We start from the raw sequence: 23,226 nt of genomic DNA, 5'->3' as shown, positions 1-23,226 counted from the left end.
CATGCAAGCAGAGAAACCAAAGATTAAATACAAGACACTTAAAACATTGATTTATTCTTTATTGCGAAGATTTACGACAAATTACTTAAAAGCCAACATTTAGTCCCCATTTAATTGCTTGTTCCATTTCACTCTAAGCATATTGAAGTCAAGTACGTGAAAATACTTGTTAATGCTCAAATCTGGTCTATGATGTGAAGATTAAACACCCAGTTGGTACATCAAATGTCACTTTGTCAAGCAGCATATTATAATTCAGAAATAGGTTATTAGGACAGTCAAATTTTAAATTCAGGGGCAGTCCATGTTTCATCACCTTAAAATCTTGATTGACCAAAATTTAAAATCAAACAGCCTTGATTCTGTAATACTTTAATATTAATTTAATGTACGGTGTTCGATAAATACTTCCAGATACGTACGTTGTCCACACCAACTCTGGCTACACCTGATACTTTTAATCATAATTATGAAGGTAACCAGGTTCCCTGTATCTAATATTTATATGGTCAAAAGTTTACTACTGTCAGTTCACTTATATATAAGCCATGTGTGCTCACTCTTTCCCAGTTTTTGAAGCTGTGATGTGTTTATCCTCATGAAATCTCTATGACACTTAAAGTTAACACAACCACATTGATGACACTTTCAGGGCAAAGCAGAACTGAACAGTCCTTCAGTGTCATCACCACTGAACTCTGTTCTGTCATTGCTGCCTGGATGAACACTGACATTTAGTTACAAGTTTAAAGACACAAGAGTTTAAAAAATTGATTTGCACAAAAGAAATAAAAAAATTATATACAACAAATTGGTTTTTAAAAATACAAAAATAACATCTGTCACTTCTGTCATGCCAACAACTTGACATATATACACATGCAGAAAAAGTTCCAACTCGGTCATCTGAACAGCTGTGCTCTACTCTGATGAACAAACTGCCGCTGTGTCTTCACACTGACAGAAGGCGTATTCAAAATATTTCGTGTACTAAATACTGCAATAGTCTTTGCATGTATAAATGCTGGTTAGAATAGTTTTTGCTTTGATTAAAAGTAATGTCTTAAGCAAGCTAACATTAAGTTCACTAAAATTCACAACAGTTCAGGAATCTATGACCTTATAATAAAGAAACTCAAAATGTACAACTATAAAAAGCAAGGAACAATTACTGCCATGCAAGATTTAAACTGAAAACTGCAAGAAAATGCAATTTAAAACAACAAGCTCAAATATATGTAACACACAAAAGAGCAGCAAGTTCTACCAACAATAGATTTAAAAAAGAATACATTCTCTTTGCTGGTATAAATCAGATCTTCAAATCTGAGAACAAGCCATCTGTCCTCTATCTCAAGAAATTAGCTGCAACAAAAAATAAAACTGTGTTAACACACCCAACACCAAATATGCATACATTAAAATCTTATTTGTAACATATTAAAGTGGTATCGATATAAAACAGTAGCTACTGTTGACCTGTGCCTTGGAGTGACTTGGCTTGAAGTTAGTGAGGACCTCAAAGATCCAAAGCTACCATGTGTACTGTATGAACTTCTCACTCTAGGCTCATCCATATTTATAAACTCTGGGATAGCAAATGTGATTTTTCATTGATAAGAATACTAAAGAAAATGCAATATTTGATATTTTGGTTTCTCTGCCAAGTGATCAAATAGGAAAGAAATATTTACCTCTTTTACAGTTGTTTTAATGAAATCTTTCCTCTCAGTTAAATCATAAGCAGGATAATTTTCATATACCTAAAAACATAAAAACATATTTAAAAGTCTACTTTTAATTTAAAGACATGATTGTAAACTTTCCCCTGAGTTACATGCAGATTCTAAATGCTCTCTGGTTCACCACAGACTTCTATCTGCAAATGAAACTTAATACTGTATTCAAAGCAATAGTCACCTGACATTCTCAGTGCTTTACAGTAGCAAAATTTCACTTATGAAGTAGCAACAAAAACAATACTATGGTTGGGTATTGTAAGAAATTTAAAAGTGGGAGTAGCCTTTTCTCTAACCTGACCAGCTCCCAAGTAATCAAGACAGAGACTATTTATGGCACAAAAACTGAGCAGGTAATAATCCACTCTAATCCTATAATCTAGCTCCTTCCCAGCCAAAATTCTGAAATGCTTGCAGTATCAGATGGACCTGGTGCCCTCTGCTCCATAGTGGCTCCTGGCCCCTCACCTCACCTCATTGCCGTATCCTCCCTTCTCCCCTCTCTACCCCGTCCCTTGCTGTAATCAGACATCTGGCCCTGTTTTTACCAATGCTCAGCTTTTACTAACAAATCAGAGAATAAATGGGAGCAAAGTTTGCACAGCATCAAGAAAGGAGATACTCAGAATACTCACTGCCATGTCCAGATTGCAACCAGACATTGGGGGGGGGGGGGGGGGGCAGAGAAATCAGCATTTGAGTAATAATACAGGGCAGTCTTTACACAGTATCTGCTAGCATGACACGGGGGGGGGGGGGGGGGTCACCATAGCATAAGAAACTGTATTAAAGGGTCTCAGCATTAGAAAGGTTGAGAACCACTGCTGTAGAAAAAAGGTGATGTTCTATTATTTTGGAACTCAGTGAATAATTCTAGATACTTTACTATGCACGTTCAGGCTTATTTACCCCAATCCCAGGTAGGAATGCCTCTGTGATGTACTCCTTTCAGAGGGTTCCAACAGTTTTCAAGGCTCTGCTGGAATATTTACCTCTCCACCACACTGAACGGCAGGCATAAAGACAGTTAATGACTTCTCTGCTTTATCTCTTTTTTTGGGGTGGGGGGGTGGGGGGGTTCGAGACAGGGTTTCTCTGTGTAGCCCTGGCTGTCCTGGAACTCACTCTGTAGACCAGGCTGGCCTCGAACTTAGAAATCCACCTGCCTCTGCCTCCCAAGTGCTGTGATTAAAGGCATGTGCCACCCCTGCCCGGCTTCTGCTTTATCTCTTAACGCCTACTTACTCACGGCTTGGTATACAGGAAAGGCTCAATGAATGTCTAATCAATTAAAAATAAAACCATAGAATAAGATTCTGTTTATGCCAATACAAGCTAACAATGTGTCACTAAATTTTCACACCAGGGAAATGTCTGTGTTGTAAAGCGTAACGTTGTGATTTCCTTCACCCTATTCAAAAGTTTAAGAGAGAGATGTTTGACTGGTTTATGATCCCACAGTCCACAAGAGAGCCTGGAAACAGTTCAATCAACAGTCTTTGAGTGAATACAGAAAAAGATGTATTAATGGTTACAAATTAAAGAATAGGTTAAAAAACAAACCTTTGAAGCCAAAGGGGAACACACACACACCCAGTTACCTCTTTGCAAATCTGCTTCATTGTGACTTCTTCCAAGTTAGCATCAGCCAGCAATTTCTTCACTGTTTCCTTTAGCTCTTCATCTGTAGGTGGTTTTTTCAATTTTTTAATTAAAGGTTCATCATCAGAACTATCTTCAGATTCAGACTCTAAAAGTTAGGATATTAAGTGTGAATTTTTTTTTTGCATAACAAGGTGAAAGATAGGAGTTTTTAAGTTTTCAAGAGAGCATAAGCCCAAATCATTCTTAGTTAAAAAAAAAAAAAAAATTTACCTGAAGATTGCATACAAAGCATGCATTGAAATTTTTTTAGCTTTGAAAACTAGCATGCTACTTTCCCCCAGTGTTCTCTGCAGTCTATTGTCTCATACATACACTTAAAGCATGTACATGCATGTGCTGTATGCTGGCAGTTGCTGTCATCATTTCTAATGTACCTTTTTTGGAACTGTTTTGGTTCTTCTTGGTGGTACTGCTGTCTGCCTTCTTAACATTAGCACTCTTTACAGATTTTTTACTTTTAGCAGAAGCTTTCTGTTTTGCTTTTTCTTTTTTAGATGTCTTTTTTGGTGGTTGCTAGAAAGGAAAGCAAAGCATGAGTCACTATTATTCCTCCTCTCTTTTCTCACAGAAAACCTAGCTATCTCAGCTTAAACATTACTAATTACCAACTGCTAAGAGGAATTGTACCCCAATGCTATTTCAATATGTCTAAGAATATACCACATATATTATTCCATTTAATTGAGGGTGGAAGATAACTCAAAATATAAATACTATTTACTATCTCCTACTGTCTTCCCCAACTAGAATCCAAGCTACAGGAAGACCAGCTTTTATCCCTTGTGATCACTGATAAACCCTAACTTCTAAAAGAGTGCTTAGTATATAGCAGTTGTTCAGTAAAAATTAGTAAATATGTGAGGAAACAGATAGTGACGTCATCTTGTTCACAATCACATTAATACAAGCAAAGATTCAAATACAGACCTGAGTCCAGAACACATGCTCTTAAATACCAATTCACAGATGATTCAACAAAAGCTAAGTGCTGGGCATTTGCAAATTACAGTATCCAAATTATAACTTTTAAGCACTCTGAAACTAAGAAGTATTAACTCTTCATTTAATTAACATTCCCAAAGCAAAGTATTCCACATAACAAAAAAACCTAAGGCCAGGCACTTGGAGGCAGAGGATCACTAAGTTTGAGGCCAGCCTGGTCTACAGAGAATATCCTTGTCTACAAACAAACAAACAAACAAATTCTCATCTTCATACATCAAAACTGCCACAAATAGCTAGACAGAAGAATGTTTTACATTCTCAATTTTGGAGTTACATCATCAAATCAGCTTTCTGTTATCTATAAGATACTGCTGTAATAAAAACATACCTAGACCAGCCTTGAACAATCTTTTTTGCCACGGCCACTAGAGTCCTCAATTGCAACCAGACTTAAATCTTTTTAAAGGACTTAAATACTGTGTTCAAATCTGTCCTTTAGATCAATTTCTTTCAGAATCTAGGTGGACTCAGACAGTATATGCAAGTGGAATTGGTTCATTTTTTGTTGTACACAAACCTAGACTCACTTTGTATTAACTTGATAATATTTGGTTGGCTAGCAGACCTATCTTGGTTGGCTACTATTAACAGTACTTAAGAGGATGATTAAGCATGGGAGCTTTACCAAGCCCAGCACCAAAGATTAGTTATTAGATTTCCCACGAGTAACAAACTAATTTTTAAAACGTAGATGCTCACCTAGTTCGTATAAGCTGCAGTATCCTCTTTAAAGAAATAAAGGTTCAGCTATTTGATACACAAAAGAAAATATTCACTATCACTATTTAGTCCAAGCTAAAATATCTGGACTTGGGTGTTTAAGAAACTAAGCTATGCTACCCAAAGTGCTGGGAAAACTGAGCATCAGAAACAGCACATTTCACTGCGACTCAATCCTATTACATTAGGGAATTAAAACATTCCCAGGGCTGTCTGTCTGAGGTGTATTTAAACCTACTAATTGGTACAAGCTAATGATTTTATAAAGTTTAAACATCTGAGTTTATAAGAGGGTAGGGAAGAAAATGAAGACAATTTTACAAACTTTTGCTTCTGGACAAACATATACATCTTTCTATATTTAACACCATCTTCCAGAAAGGGTTAACATCCCACAACTTTTAATAAAAGACAATTAGCCTAATGTGGATTAACAAATTTTTTAAGAGTACAATCATATCACACAAGCAGTATAGAGTAAGACAAACTATAGTTCATAGTGTAGGGTTTTGAGGTAACCTGCTGACTTGGGAATCCCAGCCTCAGTTTACCTCCAGGTCCTACTTTCCCAAAGTATCCAATAAAGGAACCGATCTACGTCTTTATGGGATATTCAACTGTGTGAAAATACGTCTTTTTAAAAGATTATCTTATGTATATGAGTATACTCTGTAGGTGTCTTCAGACACACCAGAAGAAGGCATCAGACCCATTACAGATAACAGTTATGAGCCACCATGTGGTTGCTAGGAATTGAACTCAGGACCCCTGAAAGAGAGGTCAGTGCTCTTAACCACTGCGCTACCTTCTCCAGCCCATGAAAATACTTTTAAGAAACTCCATTATGTATACTAATTTCTAAAATTTGATGCTGTAGTCTTTAAAAGCAAGGTGGCTACTATAGAATGGAAATTACTAAAGTAACACTTTGTTGACCATGACAAATCACTTACTTCACCACTTTATGTATGGTAGATAGGACTTGGCTCACAAACATCTTCATTCCTATAAGTTTATCCTGGGTCTCACTTGTTTTCAGTAATCAGTTGTAAATTTTTCTGTGACACACTGATGACTTAGGAAATACTGAAAACTGAACAGTAAACCAACAAACTCATACAAGTGGTACAATCTTGGGCATAGTAAAATAGCCAGTGAACTTGTCTTCAGCTCTACAAATGGTAAGAATCACTTCGCCTACCCTGAAGATACAGTTACAGGTAACTGGAAAAGATGAGCATTTCAAACATCTCAATGTTGAGAAAGAAAGGGCAGTTTCAGAAGGTAAGGCAAATATAGGTCATTGGTATTTGGTGGTAAAAACAACCAACCAGCAACCAACAGGACATCTGAGAAGGCAAGTTAATCATACCATTTTAATTTTCTACTAACTCAATCCTTATGAAAACTTTAAGACTCTAAAGCCAGCTTAACTATCACGCCTTAAACATCTCACAAGATTACCAATTTGATTGGTAAGATATGATTACTTCAAATTCCCATACCTGGCCTGTAGGTCATTAATCCCAACAACCTCTTAGAAGACAGTACATAAGTAAGAATATGAGCTTCAATCAAACTTTGTTGCCAATTTTGCATTCTCAGTCAGATCAGATTTCTAGTCCTCTTTTCTGGTCAGTAAAAATGAAGATAAGAACAGACCCATTTGCCAGGTCATGGTGGTGTACACCTTTAGTCCCAGCACGATGAAGGACACAGAGGCAGACAGATCTCTGCAAGTTGGAGGCCATCCTGGTCTACAAATCCGAGTTCCAGGACAGCTAAGACTGTTACACAGAGAAACCCTGTCTCAAAAACAAAACAACAACAAAAACCCAACCAACCAAAAGCCCACAAAAACTGCCCATTTTGTTGATCTTAAAACTTTTTCTCGAGGCCAGCCTGATCTACAGAGTGAGTTCCAGGATAGCCAGGAGTACACAGAGAAACCCTGTCTCAAAAACAAACAAACAAACAAACAAACAAACAAAAAAAAAAAAACTTTTTCCAATCATTTCCACCTCTGTGCTATTAGGATAACATTTTTAACTTACATAAAAATCCCTTATAGACACAGTAGGTCTGATTAGTTCTATTATCTACACAATCCTTGAGGATAAACTCTATGAAGTGTAGTACAGCTATACACACACACATACATACATACTGTTTATTAAATAGTATCTTCATGCCTGTTTATATACATTACACTGCAAGCTTATGATAAGACCTGATATATCTGGAATAGATTCTGACTGCCCTTTTTACCTCTACCAGTCCCCACGCAAGCAAGCTGTTTGGTTTATAGTACACAGTACTCTTCTTATGTTCATCTCTGTACTTTTTTGTAGGACCTGGTCATTGTTCTCTATAAACTAGGAGGTAGTAGAAAGTTCAAGAGGGAAAGAAAAATGCATTTTCATAACACTGCTTCCACACAATCTCAGGAGCTCAAAACAAACAAAAACAAAGATTAAAACAAAACCCCTTAACTCATCATAAATGAAGAAATGCAGTAGAAAAATCAGTCAACACCTTACAGCTAGCTACTAAGAAATGTATCCTATATTAATTTTTGGAGGAATAAAAACCACCTACTTATGTGTTCCTTTAAACTAGGGCTAAACTATAGAACTAAATTACAGTAACAAACCGAGTGCTGTATCACAGCTCATTTGCTATATGCTGAATATAGATCATTTTTCTACTCTAGAAAGCATTTCGAGTAACAGATATGTATTGGCTCTTTCGTTCCGTACGTTATATTTGATTACACCTTTTTTCCTCCTCCTAATATGTGGCCAACCCAATCTCTAAAATATATAAGGCTACATATGGCTAAAGACTGTTAATAATGTCTTAATCTCTACTATAGAGCATAGAACTAGTGCTTCTAGTTGCTACATAATTATTAAAGTGGGACATGATACTTGAGGCCTAGATAAGATTTAAAATCTTCTACCCATCTACTATTTTGCCAGTTATCTTGCTAAGCCACATAGTCTTTTATTAGTAAAAATTAGCCAAGCCTCCTGATTTGTAGCATCATCATCTTGTGGTATATTTACATGTATAGATTGTATATCTGAGAAAGAGGAAAAGGGAAAGACCATGTATCAAGCCATCAAGAGTACTCCTATAATCCATGACACTAGGGAGGCTAAGGCAGTTGGCTATAAGTTCAAGGCCAGCAAGAAATACACAAACACTTAAAAAAAAAAGATCACAATAGTTCAATAGTTCCTAAACTATATAAACAAAGGTATACCTTTTAATTCTCAAGAATTAATGAAATTTAAGATGTGAAAGAGTCTCAATAGATACCTTTGTTATTTAATCAAACAGATTCTGAGACCGGGTCATTTACAAAATAAATGTGGAAAAAAATTTTAAGTTTCAAAGGGGGGGAGCTAGTTTCCAAACTATAACTTACTTTGAAAGATGTGTGTGTATGTGCGTGTGCGTGTACACACAGTGTGTATACTATGTGTATGTCCTAGGAGACCAGAACAGGATATCGGATTCCCTGGAGTTGGAGTCATGTATTGGGATTTGAACTTGAGTCCTCTAGAAGAGCAGCAGATGTTCTTAATGGCTCAACCATCTCTCCAACCCAAAGATGTAAGATTAATAATGTAAATTTTCAAAAATTTGGAGAGGCTTTTCCATGTAGAATTGAGAAAAGGCACAAACACTTTTGGCCAAAAACCCAAAAATCTTGTGAGAACAAGGCTTACCTATCTGTTATAGGCAGCAGGGCTCTTGAAGGAGGGTCACCAAAAAAGATGCCTGTCACAGAGCCAGAATTCTGTCCTCACAGCAGAAAGGTTGTACTGAATGAACGAACAGATGAACAAAATAAAAAAAAATTAGCTTAATTACAGGACTGCTCGAACAAGTTGGCAGAGAAAAACCAAAATGCCAAGAGAAAAAAAATGCAGTTCCAGTTACAATTCATAAAAAAGATGAAATGTAAATGGATTTTATCAAGGTGACCTATTAACTTTGATTTCTAACAAAAGATTTAAATAGATTATTCAATTCTATAATTTCTGCTGTTCTAATTATAAAGTTTCTTAGTCTCTAAAAGTATTATTATTATATTATTATTTTTTTCAAGACAGGGTTTCTCTGTGTAGCCAAGGCTGTCCTGGAACTCATCTCTGTAGACCAGGCTGTCTCCAAACTCAGAAACCTGACTGCCTCTGCCTCCAGAGTGCTGAGACTAAAGACATACACTACCACCACCTGACTCTAAAAGTATTATTAAGGAACAGAAAAATATGTGTGTCCACATTTCTACTCTCAAACAAGTCACTCAACAAAAAAGACAGTTAACAAACTTTGTGACCATAAGCTTCTGATCTGTAGGATGTGAAATGATTTGTCCCTTTCCTAAGAAGGCAGGAAAGGGAACAGCTCCCTCACAATGTCAATCCACCCCAGATTCAGTACAGCAGCCAGTATAAGTTAAGCACTGCTGGGCTGTGGTGGCACATACCTTTAATCTCAGCACATGGGAGGCAGAAGCAGGCAAATCTCTGTGAATTCCAGGCCAGCCTGGTCTACAGAGCAAGTTCTAGGACAGCCAGGGCCACATGCAGAGAAGCCCTGTCTTGAAAAGCCAAAAAATAAATGAAAACAGTAAGAGAAGAAACAAAGAGGAGAAATACTAGCTTGGGATCTGAACAGCTTCATATATAGAGAAGCCTCTAAGTTTCCATTCCAAGGGTAATATGGCAAACACCTGCCTGTTGCCTTTTTTGTCCAGGTCCGTAACAAGAATAAACTATCTAGGACATAAAGCCATTACCCTGGTTAGCTTTGGTTAAGACAGAGAAATCAAGATAGAACTGAACTGGAAACTTCTTCCCTCTCTGGGTAATGGTTATTGCCAGATGATGGTATGACGGTCTTGCAGGAGAAAAATGTATTAATGATAGATATTACTCTGCTATAGAACTCTTGTGCACAACAATACCAATTCACCAGGCAAGATATGCCAACTAATGTAATGGTGGCAAGACTATTTTCCAGATGAACCAGTCTGGTTATCTGAGGCCTATAACATAGGAAGGAATACACTTGGCAGTATAAAAACCTGGTCAAGAGGCTATGGCTGACAAGGGCCTGAGCCCATAGGCAGAACATATTTACCTACTTGAATACATTCTAAGTACACGTGTTTATGTCCTTTTAAAAAAACAAACTAACAGCCGGGCAGTGGTGGCGCACGCCTTTAATCCCAGCACTTGGGAGGCAGAGGCAGGCGGATTTCTGAGTTCGAGGCCAGCCTGGTCTACAGAGTAAGTTGCAGGACAGCCAGGGCTACACAGAGAAACCCTGTCTCAAAACAAAAACAAAACAAACAAAAAACAAAGCAAAACAAAACACAGGTAACAACACTGAGTCCTATCTGGTCAAAGTACAGCCAGTGGTGAGCGCTCACCCTCAAATGGGACATCTTTATCAACTCCCACCCAAAGCCTAGGGAATATTACAGAAGAGAACAGAATGAATTCAAGAACTGGAGGATGGGGACAACTGTCATGAAACACAGCCATGCAGACAAGACCCTGTACCTCAGCCATGAACACACAGCAGCTATGAATACCTTCACAAGATTGGCGCTCCAACTTTTCATCATGGATAGAGGCAACAATAAAGCTCACCCATGCCTTCCTCAGGAGTAACACTACTAATGGGTGCTGGGTGCTAGTTATAATAAACTAGATGAGAAGAAGAAGAAAAAACCTATCTATAGACTTCATTGAATTTTATCTCATGAAGCCTGTTAGGACAAACCCTGTTGGGAAAAAAATCCCCCTAACAGCTTTTATATGGGGTGATTTGATGTATTTAATGTCTACAGAGCATTGTCTTCTTTTGTCCTGGGTTTATGTCACTAGATAAAGTAAAATTCTTTGTAAATGGACAGTTTATATATGTCCATAAAGTATCTTCCTAGACTTTATCTTGGCAACAAGACTGAATCTTGAAATAGTACTTGGAATAAAATACCTTCTTAAGGATTCTTTTGTTGTATGGGGCTTTAAGACGGGGTTTCTCCGTGTAGTTCTGGCTGTCTTGGAACTCATCCTATAGACCACAGTGGCCTGTCTCATGAATGCTGGGATTAAAGGCAATGTGCCACCATACCTAGCTAAGGACTCTATATCAACTAATGCAGAATATATGTTGCCAGAGACGCTAAATTCATTTAGTATGACTCCATGACGTTGCTTCCAATTTCCTAATGGGAGACTGAGTATACAGATTAAGTAATTAGAGCAGGGACTTGAGCCCAGTTTCCAAACCTCATGCTTTGTTTCATGAAAAACAAAAAACTTCTGTAACAACTCTTAGAATTTAATTTTCCATGATTTGCCTTTAAAGTTTAATAAACAATGAAGGGCACATGATAAATGAGCAAAAGACTGAACAAGGAAAACAGTTTAAAATCATGGGGGCTAATGAGACAGCTCATGCCACGTAAGCATTGACTCCAATTTAATGCATAGTGATGCAATGCCTACAGCCTCAGTCCTAGGAGATAGAGAATTGGAATCCCCTGGGGCTTGCTGGCCAGCCAACTTAACTAGTTGGTATGGTCTAGATCCCAATGAGAGGTCCTGTCTCAAATCAGGTGGATGGAGGCAGGGTATATGGTGATGTATGCTTTCAGTTTCACCTCTAGAAAAGCAAAGGCAGGTTTATCTCTGTAAATTCAAGGCTAATGTGGTCTATATTGAGATCCAGGCTAGTCTAAGTAAAGGGGATGGGGGAGGAGAGCAGTTGCTCGAGGGGTGCTCTCTGACACAATCTGTTACAATTATTTATATAAACAAATGTTTTCCTCTCAGGTGTTCAGATTACTCATCTCCCCTCCACACCAAAATACATTTAAAAAATTTGTAAAGTATGGGTTGTGGAGGGACGTCTTGGTGGTTAAGAGCACTTACTATTCTTTTAGAAGGCTCAGTTTAATTCCCAGCACTCATGCCAGATAGCTCAAAACTACCCGTAACTCTAGCTACAGAGGATAACACTCTCTCTTCAGGCCTTAGAAAGCACAGCACTCATAAACAGACACACACATGCATATAAATAAAACAAAGTATGAAGCACCTGCAAGATGTTTAAAAACAAGCTCTGACATTATGAAAGGTCATACTTCGTTCCCTACACACCTTTAATAACCTGACATTAGGGGTTAGAAAGATTGGCTAAGCTGTTTTTCCGAGGTATCTGAATTTAATTACCAGCACCCACACGGGTAGCTCAACCATATGTAACTCAACTCCCAGAGGATCTAATGCCCTCTTCTTCTAATGGCCTTTGCAGGCAACAGACATTAAAACAAACATGAATTTTAAATATCTCAGGTCATATGTATACACTAACATATTCATATAAAACAAAGTTACCATGTCTTTTAAAGAAAAGATTTTATTTTTAATTATGGGTATTCATATTTGTCTGTGTAAAAATGTGTAGTTCCCTGCAGAAACTAGAAGTGGTCACTGTAAGCCCCAGAGCTGGAATTACAGACAGTTCAACTTGGGTACCAGGAATTCTGGTCTTTTGAAAGAGCAGTATAAGCTCATAAGCCACAGAGCCACGCTCCCAGTTTCACAGTTTACCATAGTCTTCTAATTCTGGGGTGTTCAGGAGATGAGAAGCAGCCTCCCTAACCAAGGGGCATCATTAAGTGTTGAGACATTTTGGCTGTCACAGTTGTGTGGTGCTTCCCACATAAGGAAGTAAGTAAGACTGCAATGTCAACCCAGGATCAATCAACCCACATACTTCTATACACACTTCTAAAACACAATAGGTCTACTCTCTGAAGAAAACAAAAACAACAAAAAACCATACTAAACACCTTTAAGAACAGGAACTCACCTTCTGTACCTACCTTCCCAGACCTTGACTGAAGAAGCTAAATTCCTAAATAACAGTTTTCCTCCTACCTAGTATGCACTCTGGAAGCATTTTACAAATAAAAAAAATGTTCCATTTCTAAGTGACATAAACTTCAAATGCTGTCACACATCATAAAATAATCCCCAAAAGATTGGGGAGAAAATGACAAACTTTAACATTTTACTTTTTGTAACAATTTAAATTAAATTCAAGTCAATTATAAGATATTAATATACTATGAAACATCAACAACAACAACAACAACAAAACCCTTAAGAATATATACCTATGGGCTGGAGATGGCTCAGTGGTTAAGAATACTGGCTGTTCATCCAAAGGATCCAAATTCAATTCCTAGCACCCACATGGTGGGACTCAGTCATACATAACTACAATTTCAGGGGATCCTGATGCCCCTTCTGGTCTTTGCAGGCAGCAGAATACATGTGGTGCACAGACACATTTGCAGAATATGATCTTCTGCTGCTTCCTTTCCCATTCCCCCAGCCTATACGATGAGAGCCAGCTCAAGGCCCACTTCAAATTCAGATTACAAACTCAACTGTTCTGAAACTATTATAATGTATAATGGGGGAGGAATATAAGCCTACTCAATTATTTATGTATCTTCACAATTTAAAAAAAAAGTATTTACTTGTTTATATAGCAAAATATCTTTCTGATAGACAACAATAGCTTAAAACATTTTACCTCCTCTTCACTTTCTTTCTCTTCATCTTCTGAAGACTCTTCCTTATTTTTCTTCTCATCTTCATCACTACTAGACTCATCTGACAGAATTTCAGGGCATTTAGTTTGCTTTGACTTCCTTGTCGTTCCAGAACTATTCCGTTCCTTTTTACTACCTTTGCTGGAAGATTTTTTGGCTTTTGGCAATGGCTGTAGCATATAAAAATTCATTGACAGTAACATCAATAAGGGTATTTCTAAGTCAATCAAATCAACTCCTTTTGATAACTACTGTTAACTCAAACTCTGTGGGAAAGTATCTACAGGCTTGCAGAAGCCACTATTAAATGTGTCAGACTGCACCACCAGCTCTCATCTGTATCATGAGGCCTGGTGAGATCATTTGCAAAGGCTGCTCCTAGTTCTGAAACAGGACTGGAACTCATTTAATAAGATCAGGTATGTTTACATTTGACTAAGACAGTATTTGAAATTAAACTTAATTTACCTCACTTTTTAAGAACTAAAGATGCCATTACAAGGAGTTCCTTGCTTTAAAGGTTCCATAAATCAAGAGTGGGAGTAACCACACACAGAAAATAAAGCTTAACCAGCAATTATTATTTATCCAAATTTATAAATGAACTGTACCACCTCTCTCAGTTATGCCAATTTCTCAATGACACCGTTCTAGGTGCAATAAATGTTGAGAATGTTAGCTATGAAATAAGTAACTTGCTATTTTTGTCCTCCGTTAAACTGTATAAATTTCTAATTATATGAGGAAAATGATTTGATTATCTAATGAACTTATTTTTAAGTGCTTTCTTAGGAGTATTTGCTAAATTCTAAATTTTAAGAACTAGGTAATAGCCCTATATTAACTATTTCTTCAACCTATTTCCATTAGTCCAATGCCTTTCCAGACAGAAACCCTGGAGCCCCCGTTTGTATCCTATCTTTGTGACATTTAGGTACTTTTCTTAACCCCTTCTTACACTCGACTTGAGAAAACAAGTATGCTATTTGATTTATATTATGAAAATGTTGCGGTTCTGTTGATGGAAAAACATATATTTTAAATGCAGATGATGTCACTGATGAGAGAAAGAAAGGCTGTTAATAACGAATTTATTGAAAAGGTAAAAAGTGATCCTTACTTTGCCAGAAGGCTTTGGATGCATTAAGAAATTCAAGATCCTCTTCACTAGTTCACTGTTCACACCTGACCTCTCTAGATCAAGAACCTCACAGATGCTCTTTAACATGGCATTTCTAAACCTGAAACAGAAAGCAGGGAAAAACAAGGTGACTACATATGAATTGTAAATATTCCTCATGGTATAGAGACAAGAGCCAACAAAACTGGTTTGCTTACATAGCAGTTACAAGTATTTTTCTGTAGTTTTAATCAACCTGACCACAATATACAACCATTAGAAAATGAAGAATATTTACCAACAGTTTAAAAAGCACACTAGAAAATTACTTAAAGTTTCCAATACTACAAAATTCATGGACTTGAAAATTGGGTTAGTGATTCAGCATACAATATCTCAATCTTTTTTATTATTTAAATTCTTATCTATGGTATTTAATAAAACATTCTAAGAGTCTGTCACCTTGCTAGTACATATGGAAAATTTCTCACTAGGTTACTTTCAAAGCAAGTTTAAAACATTAAGAAACAGTAATGGCAGGAAACGGAAATATATTTCACTACATTTCTTTCAGATCTTATCAAGTGTGAACTCTTGAGTGAGCACTTGCATTGTCTTGGAAATGAAAATTTAAAAGTTCTCAATAATTACAACAATATTTACTAGAATAGAAAAGACAACCCAAGTTAATGCTAAAAAAAACTTGTCAAATTGTGACACCTAAATTAAATAGCAATCTACTAGAAAATGAGCAGGTATTCATTTGGTATTCATTTTAAAATAATAAATGTAAGCTTATAGTCCATTAATCAAACACAGTATTTACATAAATAACTTACTTTTTCAGCATTTCTTCCTTTTTTTTATACTGGGTACTGCCTTTTTCAAATGGAAAGCCACTAAACTGACCCACGTTCTTCTTCAACGAGGACACCTGAAAATGTTTATTGTTAATGCTACTATCCAGTAATGTATAAAACAAAAAAGTCAAAGACAATGTCTTCATTTTCAGATCCATCTTCCAAGTTAAAATACTGATTTATTCAACAAAAGTATATTAGCTACTAACACATTAACATTTCGAAAATCCTACAAACTGAATTTTTTTTGAGAAGTCTGAATCTGAATGTATTTTCACTGAGGAGAATTTACCATACTTGTTCTTCAGGTAGATGTAAAGTTACTCGTCAATGACGGTTTTTAAGAAGTAAAGAACTGTAAGTATTCTAAAAAGTTAATGCCATTTACTAGTTACAAAACAAGTGTAAATTAGATTGTTGTGCAGACTTAGGTTAGTGTGTGTGAAAATAAACTAGACCATGCTTCAGACATCTTCTACCTTTTTTTCACATATACAATCCAAAGCAAATTTTATTTCAAATATAATTATATGGCCTGGCAAGATGGTTCAGTGGTAAGACCACTGGCTGTTTTCTCCAACATCTCCATGGCAGCTGACTCAGCACATCTGTAACTCCAGCCCTGGGGATCCAGTTCTGTCTCAGGTACCAAGCAAGCATATAATGAACAGACAGATAATGTGGGCAAACCACCCACAGAACAATCCCTTCCATTTCCATACAGTTACATGTAGTATGATGTAATAAATATAATTTGGCAAAAATTTGCCACTTTTACGAGTATTTGGTTAAAATAAGATATAATTACAAGGAACTAAGACAGAACATTGAAAAATTAATTCTAATATCATTAAAAGTCACAACAGATTGCATTATATAATTTAGGTTTTCAGTTTGGAGCAAATTTCATTTCCTTTTTTGTTTTGCTGGTAGTGCTGTTGGAGACAGCTCAGGGCCTTGGTCATTTCAGAAGCAATTTATCTCTGTACTATTCCTCTAGCCCCAGTTAGAAGGAGAAACAAGAGTCCTAGACATTATCAGCTATGTGTATCATGATGTCCTTAACAAGTACCCCATGGCCTTAATAAATGTACGTCTCAAATTTACTCACTGTTATAGTATAGAAATTAAACTAGTTGATCATTAAAGTCTTACAGAATTAAAATTACAGCTCTAAGGTGAAGCATCTTAATATATTAAATATCAAAAAACATGGCAAAGATGTTTTTCAAATGTCTTACTGTGCCTGGCCTGTTGTAAAGCAGTTTGTGTAGATTTCTAAGTTCATCTGTTTTTTTCTTACTCAGAAAGAAATGTATCCTTTCAATTTCACAGAGTTTCTGACCCTTCCCTGAAAAACAAAATATCATAATTAAACATCCAGGCCTAAATAACATTTACAAAGTTAATGAAATAATAATAATAATTTAATGAAAATTATCCCCACCAAATAATTTGTATAACTTTGTGCTAATAAAAATTAAAATTATGCCAAAAATATATCCTATTTTCTAAACACCAAGTATGCTGCTAGTATCAAGTATTTGCTGGCTAATTACTTTTGCCTAATTGAGCATTTTTTCCATAAAAGTAATATAAACTCACCTTGTGCAATTGTAAATGGCTCTCTTTGTAAGGAAGACACTTGCATCGTCAATCTCTCTACTTTCTTCTTCTCTCTCTTGCCTTCCACGATAAGACTCTTTTCTAGAAATTAATAATTCTTACATATCAAAAAGCTGAAATCATGTCAACTTTATAAACAGGTCAGGAAGCTCTCCTGCACTCAGCACCGTACTTTCCTCCTGAACTAGTTTTGAGAAGTGAATGAAGCACTGTGGAAGCTTTGATTTGTTAAGAGTAACATTTGCTTGTCAAACATCTAATCTAAAATAACAGAAACTTCCATCCAATTACGATTATCACTATTAAGATCGTCATTTGACTTGTGAAAAAAATCATCTAGTTTCTCACTTATCTTATTTTTTTCCTCATACATAAAAAAATGAATCTATTATATGTATATAAACTGTAATAAGATAATTAGTATTTCAATCTCATTTTATTTTGTCCTGGGTATCTGAACTCTTCTAAATTTTCATACAAACATGAAATAAATTATTTAAACTAAGTAGTTATCCTACGGTGCTAAACACTAGAGCATGTTTCTCCTCTAACTGTGTTTTGGTACCTGTTATAAAATAGCTGAGTAAACATTACTTTGTAGTTTGCTAACAATGCTCACAACGTCTGTCAGTGTGAGAAAGTTAAAGACCCTTTAGACCAGTCTTCTAAGAAAACCCCAGGAAATCTGTGGTATATAAAGCTTAAAATATTAAGTTAGATTTATCAAAAACCACTTACTTATTGATTGAAATCTAGTCAAATAAAAAACTATTATTTTGTGTAGGTCTTCTCATTCATTCAAATGAATATATATTGTGTCCAAATTGTACCAGATACTCAAAAGAACATTACATATATTTCTTGAAAACGACTAGGAAAATAAAACTATACATAGTGTAAAAGATGATAAATATCTTAAAGATACAAATAAAGGATAAGGATATAGCTCACTGATAAAATATCTAAAATATTCAAGTCCCAAGATTCAATACTCAATTTTGAAAAGAGAAAAAGATAACAAATATAACATTTGTGAGCCTGGCTACTCAGACTGCTGAGCATGTAAAGGCGCTGGCTGCCAAGTCTGATGATCCAATCTAACACCCAGGGTTCTAAGCCCAGAATGAATATGGGGAAAAGAAATGACTCCCTGAAGTCTTCTTCCAACCTCCACACGCACCACTCCTAGCCACACACAACAGAAGATACAGTATGCTTTGTGAGGGACTGAAGACGTGGCTCAGGGTTTAGATACTAAGCATATGGCAGCTCACAACTATGTAACTCCACCTCCTGGCATCAGGTACCTTCTGGCCTCCAAAGACACTGGGCCATGCACTTGGTGTACACACACACACACACACACACACACACACACACACACACACAAACAAAACACTCATATACAGAAAATAGAAATAAATCTTAAAAACAAAATTTGTGTGAGTTGACAGGGGATTATTATTTGGGGAGGAAAAAGAATCAAAACATTAGTGTAGACTTTCCAAGACAGGTCAGGTTTGGGGGACATAAAGAGTTGCAAAACGCCGGGCAGTGGTGGTGCAAGCCTTTAATCCCAGCACTTGGGAGGCAGAGGCAGGCGGATTTCTGAGTTTGAGGCCAACCTGGTCTACAGAGTGAGTTTCAGGACAGCCAGGGCTACACAGAGAAACCCTGCCTCAAAAAACCAAGAAAGTATTGCAAAGAATAAATGGAGAAAGACAGCACTGAGCCCAACAGCTCCTGCAGTCGCCCAGCTTCTTAGTAGTAAGTTGTTCACTTGCTGTGGATCAGGATCTACAAACTAGTAAGTTCTCAGTCTCAGAAGCCTGACTGGAAACGAATGCACACCCCACTGTAACCTTGACAGTTCCTCTATGTCCTTCAGGAACCCAAACAACACATCTGAAAGACCTGTCTTTTGTATCACAGTCAAGCTTGGACACTTGTTCTACAGAACAGTATCATACAAACCCTACAGTGGAAAGACGACAGTCATACTTCTGACTTTCATCTCCACCAAATCACTTCCAATTCTTGCCTTACTTCACGGACTTCAGTAATTTCACTGTCCACACACCTTTCTGTCATTATACTGAAGGTAAGTATTCTGGGACAAGTAGAATAGAAACTTGCAATTCCATTTACTCCGAATATCCCTAAAGAGAAAACTGAGTAATAACGAACCAGTTCTAAAACTGTGAAGGACTAAACCTACAAAATCACTTTTAAAAACATCACCGCCTTATTCAGCTAGAAGGAAATCCAGATCTTAAGAATCCCTCATGGATAGCCTCCCCAGACATTACTGTTTGGGTCTTCTATATAGAACTTCTCAATTTCTTTCTGCCCAAGAAAGCTTACCACTTCTAGCATCACAACTTTGTCCCACTAGGAAGACAATAAATACCAACAGTCAAAGTGTTAAAGTCTTAGCTATACTGAGATATTGCAGTCAACTTTCAGTCATTACATTATGGCTTTCATTCCTTCTAGGCTCCACCCAACAGTTACCTAGCAACAGCAAGGTAGGCCTGGCTTGCTATAAAAGGGTCTGTTTGGCCTCTCTTAGCCTGCTGCCCCCTTCCCCTCTCTCCTTACCCCCTCTCTCTCCACGTGTTACAGTCTCTTTCTCTCTACTCTCTTCTTAACTCCCCTTCCCATGACCCCAAACAAACTATTCTATAAACAAACTATTCTATAGTACAGTTATCGTATGGCTGGTACCTCAGGGAGGAGAAATGTCTTAGCATGGGCCCGCTGAGGCACCTCCCCCCACCCCCACCGCACCATACCACGCTCTACAAACATATCATTGGCTTTACAAAACACATCCATTATAAATAACCTAAAAGCAATTTAAACAATTCTTATTAAGATTTATAACCAAAGCCAATGCTGTACTTAAATGGCACACTACCATAAGGTCTTAGGGCACATACCACTTCAAATAATAAGTATGCCTTGTCCTCTTAACCCAGATGATAGTTATAAAAAGAAATGACAGTTTGGGAAGAGTACTTTAACCTTTAGGCCAGCTCCCAAGTTTGGCTGAGCTGTGGCCATTTGCACCATTAAGCTAGATTGTGAAGTTGGATTTGTCTCGAATCGAAGACTGCTGTAGAGGAACGGCAGCATGCACTCTAACTGACACAATACTACTTTGCACAGCTCAGCCTCTAGTCAAATGATGCTTCTCGCCACCTTCCTTGGACCAGAATTACTTCCAAAACCGAGACAGCTGTGGGCTCACATTCTAACTTTCAGTTCAGTTTTCTCGTTTTTTAACTACTTTCACCAACAGCAACAGCTTCTACGAGCGAGTCCTAGGCAAACAAGAGCGCTCCCCACAAAAACCCTTACTCTGTGTGTGTGTGTGGGGGGGGGGGGGGAATCAGCAGATACACACAGCCGAGAATATGGAAATGAAAACATCTCCAGCGTTTGCAAGAATACCTGTAGTGTTACGTTACATTACAGAAAGAACCTTAGGGTACCTTCAAAAGGCGGATCTCAAACTTACAAACTTCCTAACGAACGACGAAGCGTTCTGAAGGCACACCGGGAAAACTCTTGCTACGCTTGCACCGAAACCCTGGCAAATATTCAAAAAAAAAAAAAAAAAATCCAGATCCTCTACCACTGATTGTTAGCATTCGCGTGAAATCAACCACTGCGACTTGATGCCTCTAAGCGTTCAAAAGCAAGATTAACTGCTTCCCAAAGAAGGGGGTGGGGGGGAAGGAAACTTTTGATGTGAAAAATCCACCCGTGAGGGATGCGTATCCCTGCCCACCTTTTTCTTCTTCCTCGTCGTCGTCGTCTTCGTCGTCTTCCTCCTCCTCCTCCTCCTCTTCACTCTCCTCCCTGGGACCCGGCATCTCGGGTTCCTTCTCAGACGCGGGCGGCGCGGGGGTGTCCTCTCCCTCCGCAGCGGGGGCTGCCGCTGCCGACATGCTGGGGGCCTGCAGGCGGGGAGGAAGCCGCACGCTTCGGTTCGCTCGCTCGCTCGCTCGCACGGGCAGGAGCGTGGCGACCGCCCAGTGTTAGCTCACCTCCAAGTCGCCTACCCTGCTCTGTCACTCGACCCGCCTCCCCGGGGATGCCCGAAGCGGGAAACCGCACCGCCCTCCAGCCGCCGGCGCGCGCTCCCGCCCGGCCTGCGCCGCCCCGGGCCGGGCCGGGCCAGTCTGGCCAAGGCGAGCCGAGCCGAGCCGAGTCCCCTCCCCCGCGGCGGCCCTCCGTGCTTCTGGCCGCGTCCCCTTCCCGCTGCCCGGGCCACCGGGGGCAGCAGCCGCGCCTCCCCGATGCTGTCCTCACCGCGGGTGCGCTCGAGAAGGCCGCCGCTGAGTAGAAGGCGCGCGGGCCGAGGTCCTCGCGCCGCGCGCTCTCTCCGCTCCTCAGAATCAACAAGATTTTCAAAATGGCGGTTCGGGAAGCAGAGCGGGAATGCGCCGGCCAATCAGCGCGCTGCGCTGGGAGTTGGCGCGCGCGGGAGGGCGGGCGGGCGGGGGAGGCGGGGCGGCGACGGCGGCGGCGGCGGCGTCTCCCGCAGGCAGCCCGGGCGGGGTCTCGAGGGTCTGCGGTCCCCGACACAACCGGGTTGCGGCGCCGGGCGGGCGGGTGCACGGGGTGGTGAGCGCGAGCCGGGGCCGCCGCGCTGAACGGTCGGACGCTAGGGGGCCTGCGAGCTTCCAGTCTCCGGATCCTGGAGAAAATGACGGGCCGTCCTGGGCCGCGGAGCCGGGGAGCGGCTGGAGGTGGCGAAGTTGAGGGATCCGCAGAAGTCTTTCTCGGCTCGACTTCACACAGTCATCTCCTTACAGACATGGATGACCCGCAGCCCCCTCGTTGGTCTCCTAGAGGTCGTTCGAGATGAAGGCTCCCAAATGTGACCTACTTGTGAGGTTTCGCGTCGCTGGTACGCTGCACCGTGACAAGGACCCACCACGTTAGGTGCTCACACCATCAGCGACATAAATAGATTTGTTACAAACCAGTGAATGTAAAACACATTCGTTCCCTCCCCCATGGTCTCCCTTAAAATGCAGATACGGTATTTATCCAGCCACACTCTCCTGTTAAGAATTCTAGGCAAACCCACTGATACCTTTAAGAGTACACAGTTTAAAAACAACACATTTCCTCACGTGTTCATTGTCTTCATTTTCTCCCTACTCTGAGAACACTAGCTGCCCAAATGATATCCCCCCCCCCCTTTTTAATCCAGTCAACTTGGTGGAAATATGATTGGTTTCATTTGCCATAATAGATTCCAAGTTGTAGGATACAAGTTAGACTTTATTTTCTTCTATGTCCCTTTTCGAAACATAAGCAAAGTTCTGCTATTCCTCCTTTCACATCTTGGGCTGTTTCTTATTCTGCGGATTCTGCTCACCTTTCTTTGCTCCTTTTTTAGTTTGGATTGCAACAGAGCCCTTCCAAGGGCTTCTCTCTCCTCCCACTAATCACACCCCAGCCAGAGCTATTTTGTTTAATTTGACCCTCAGATGGCCCCATCATAGCTTGGAACTAACCTCCAAATTTCTGTAACACTACGTGTAAGATGCTACATAATCCGGCTGCTGACCCTCTGTCTGATAGCTCCCTGACACAGTTGCCCCTTCAGTCACACAAGCCTTACCTCACATTCCTGCACATGGCTGTCATTCATACTCTCCAGGCTTCACACTTCCACTGCCAGGCCTGCCCCTTCTGTTCATCTTCAATGAACGTGATCCTTCCCATCACTTCTCTCTGCCCATGTATTTTTCCTCCCTCCAGGCCATCACTGTTTGATACCATTTTCATCCTTTATAAGTACTGAGTCCTCTG

At 39.1% G+C, this 23,226-nt stretch overlaps 1 protein-coding gene across 1 annotated transcript; it reads right to left on the bottom strand.

The window, feature by feature from the left end:
* Positions 1 to 38: 38 nt before the first annotated feature.
* Dek (DEK proto-oncogene) lies at positions 39 to 21,853 on the bottom strand. The gene is made up of 11 exons (XM_034511080.2): positions 21,712 to 21,853; positions 21,188 to 21,356; positions 17,371 to 17,472; positions 17,007 to 17,116; positions 15,745 to 15,839; positions 14,906 to 15,026; positions 13,767 to 13,955; positions 3,779 to 3,917; positions 3,341 to 3,489; positions 1,695 to 1,763; positions 39 to 1,365 (listed from the first exon to the last, which is right to left on the bottom strand). Exons 2-11 carry the CDS (start codon positions 21,345 to 21,347, stop codon positions 1,354 to 1,356), a joined length of 1,146 nt encoding a protein of 381 aa, XP_034366971.1. The 5' UTR covers positions 21,348 to 21,356; positions 21,712 to 21,853; the 3' UTR covers positions 39 to 1,353.
* Between the last annotated feature and the right edge of the window lie 1,373 nt (positions 21,854 to 23,226).

The sequence above is a fragment of the Arvicanthis niloticus genome, chromosome 8 (genome assembly GCF_011762505.2).
Source record: "Arvicanthis niloticus isolate mArvNil1 chromosome 8, mArvNil1.pat.X, whole genome shotgun sequence".
NCBI lineage: Eukaryota > Metazoa > Chordata > Mammalia > Rodentia > Muridae > Arvicanthis > Arvicanthis niloticus.
This window is presented reverse-complemented; position numbering and strand designations above follow the sequence as displayed.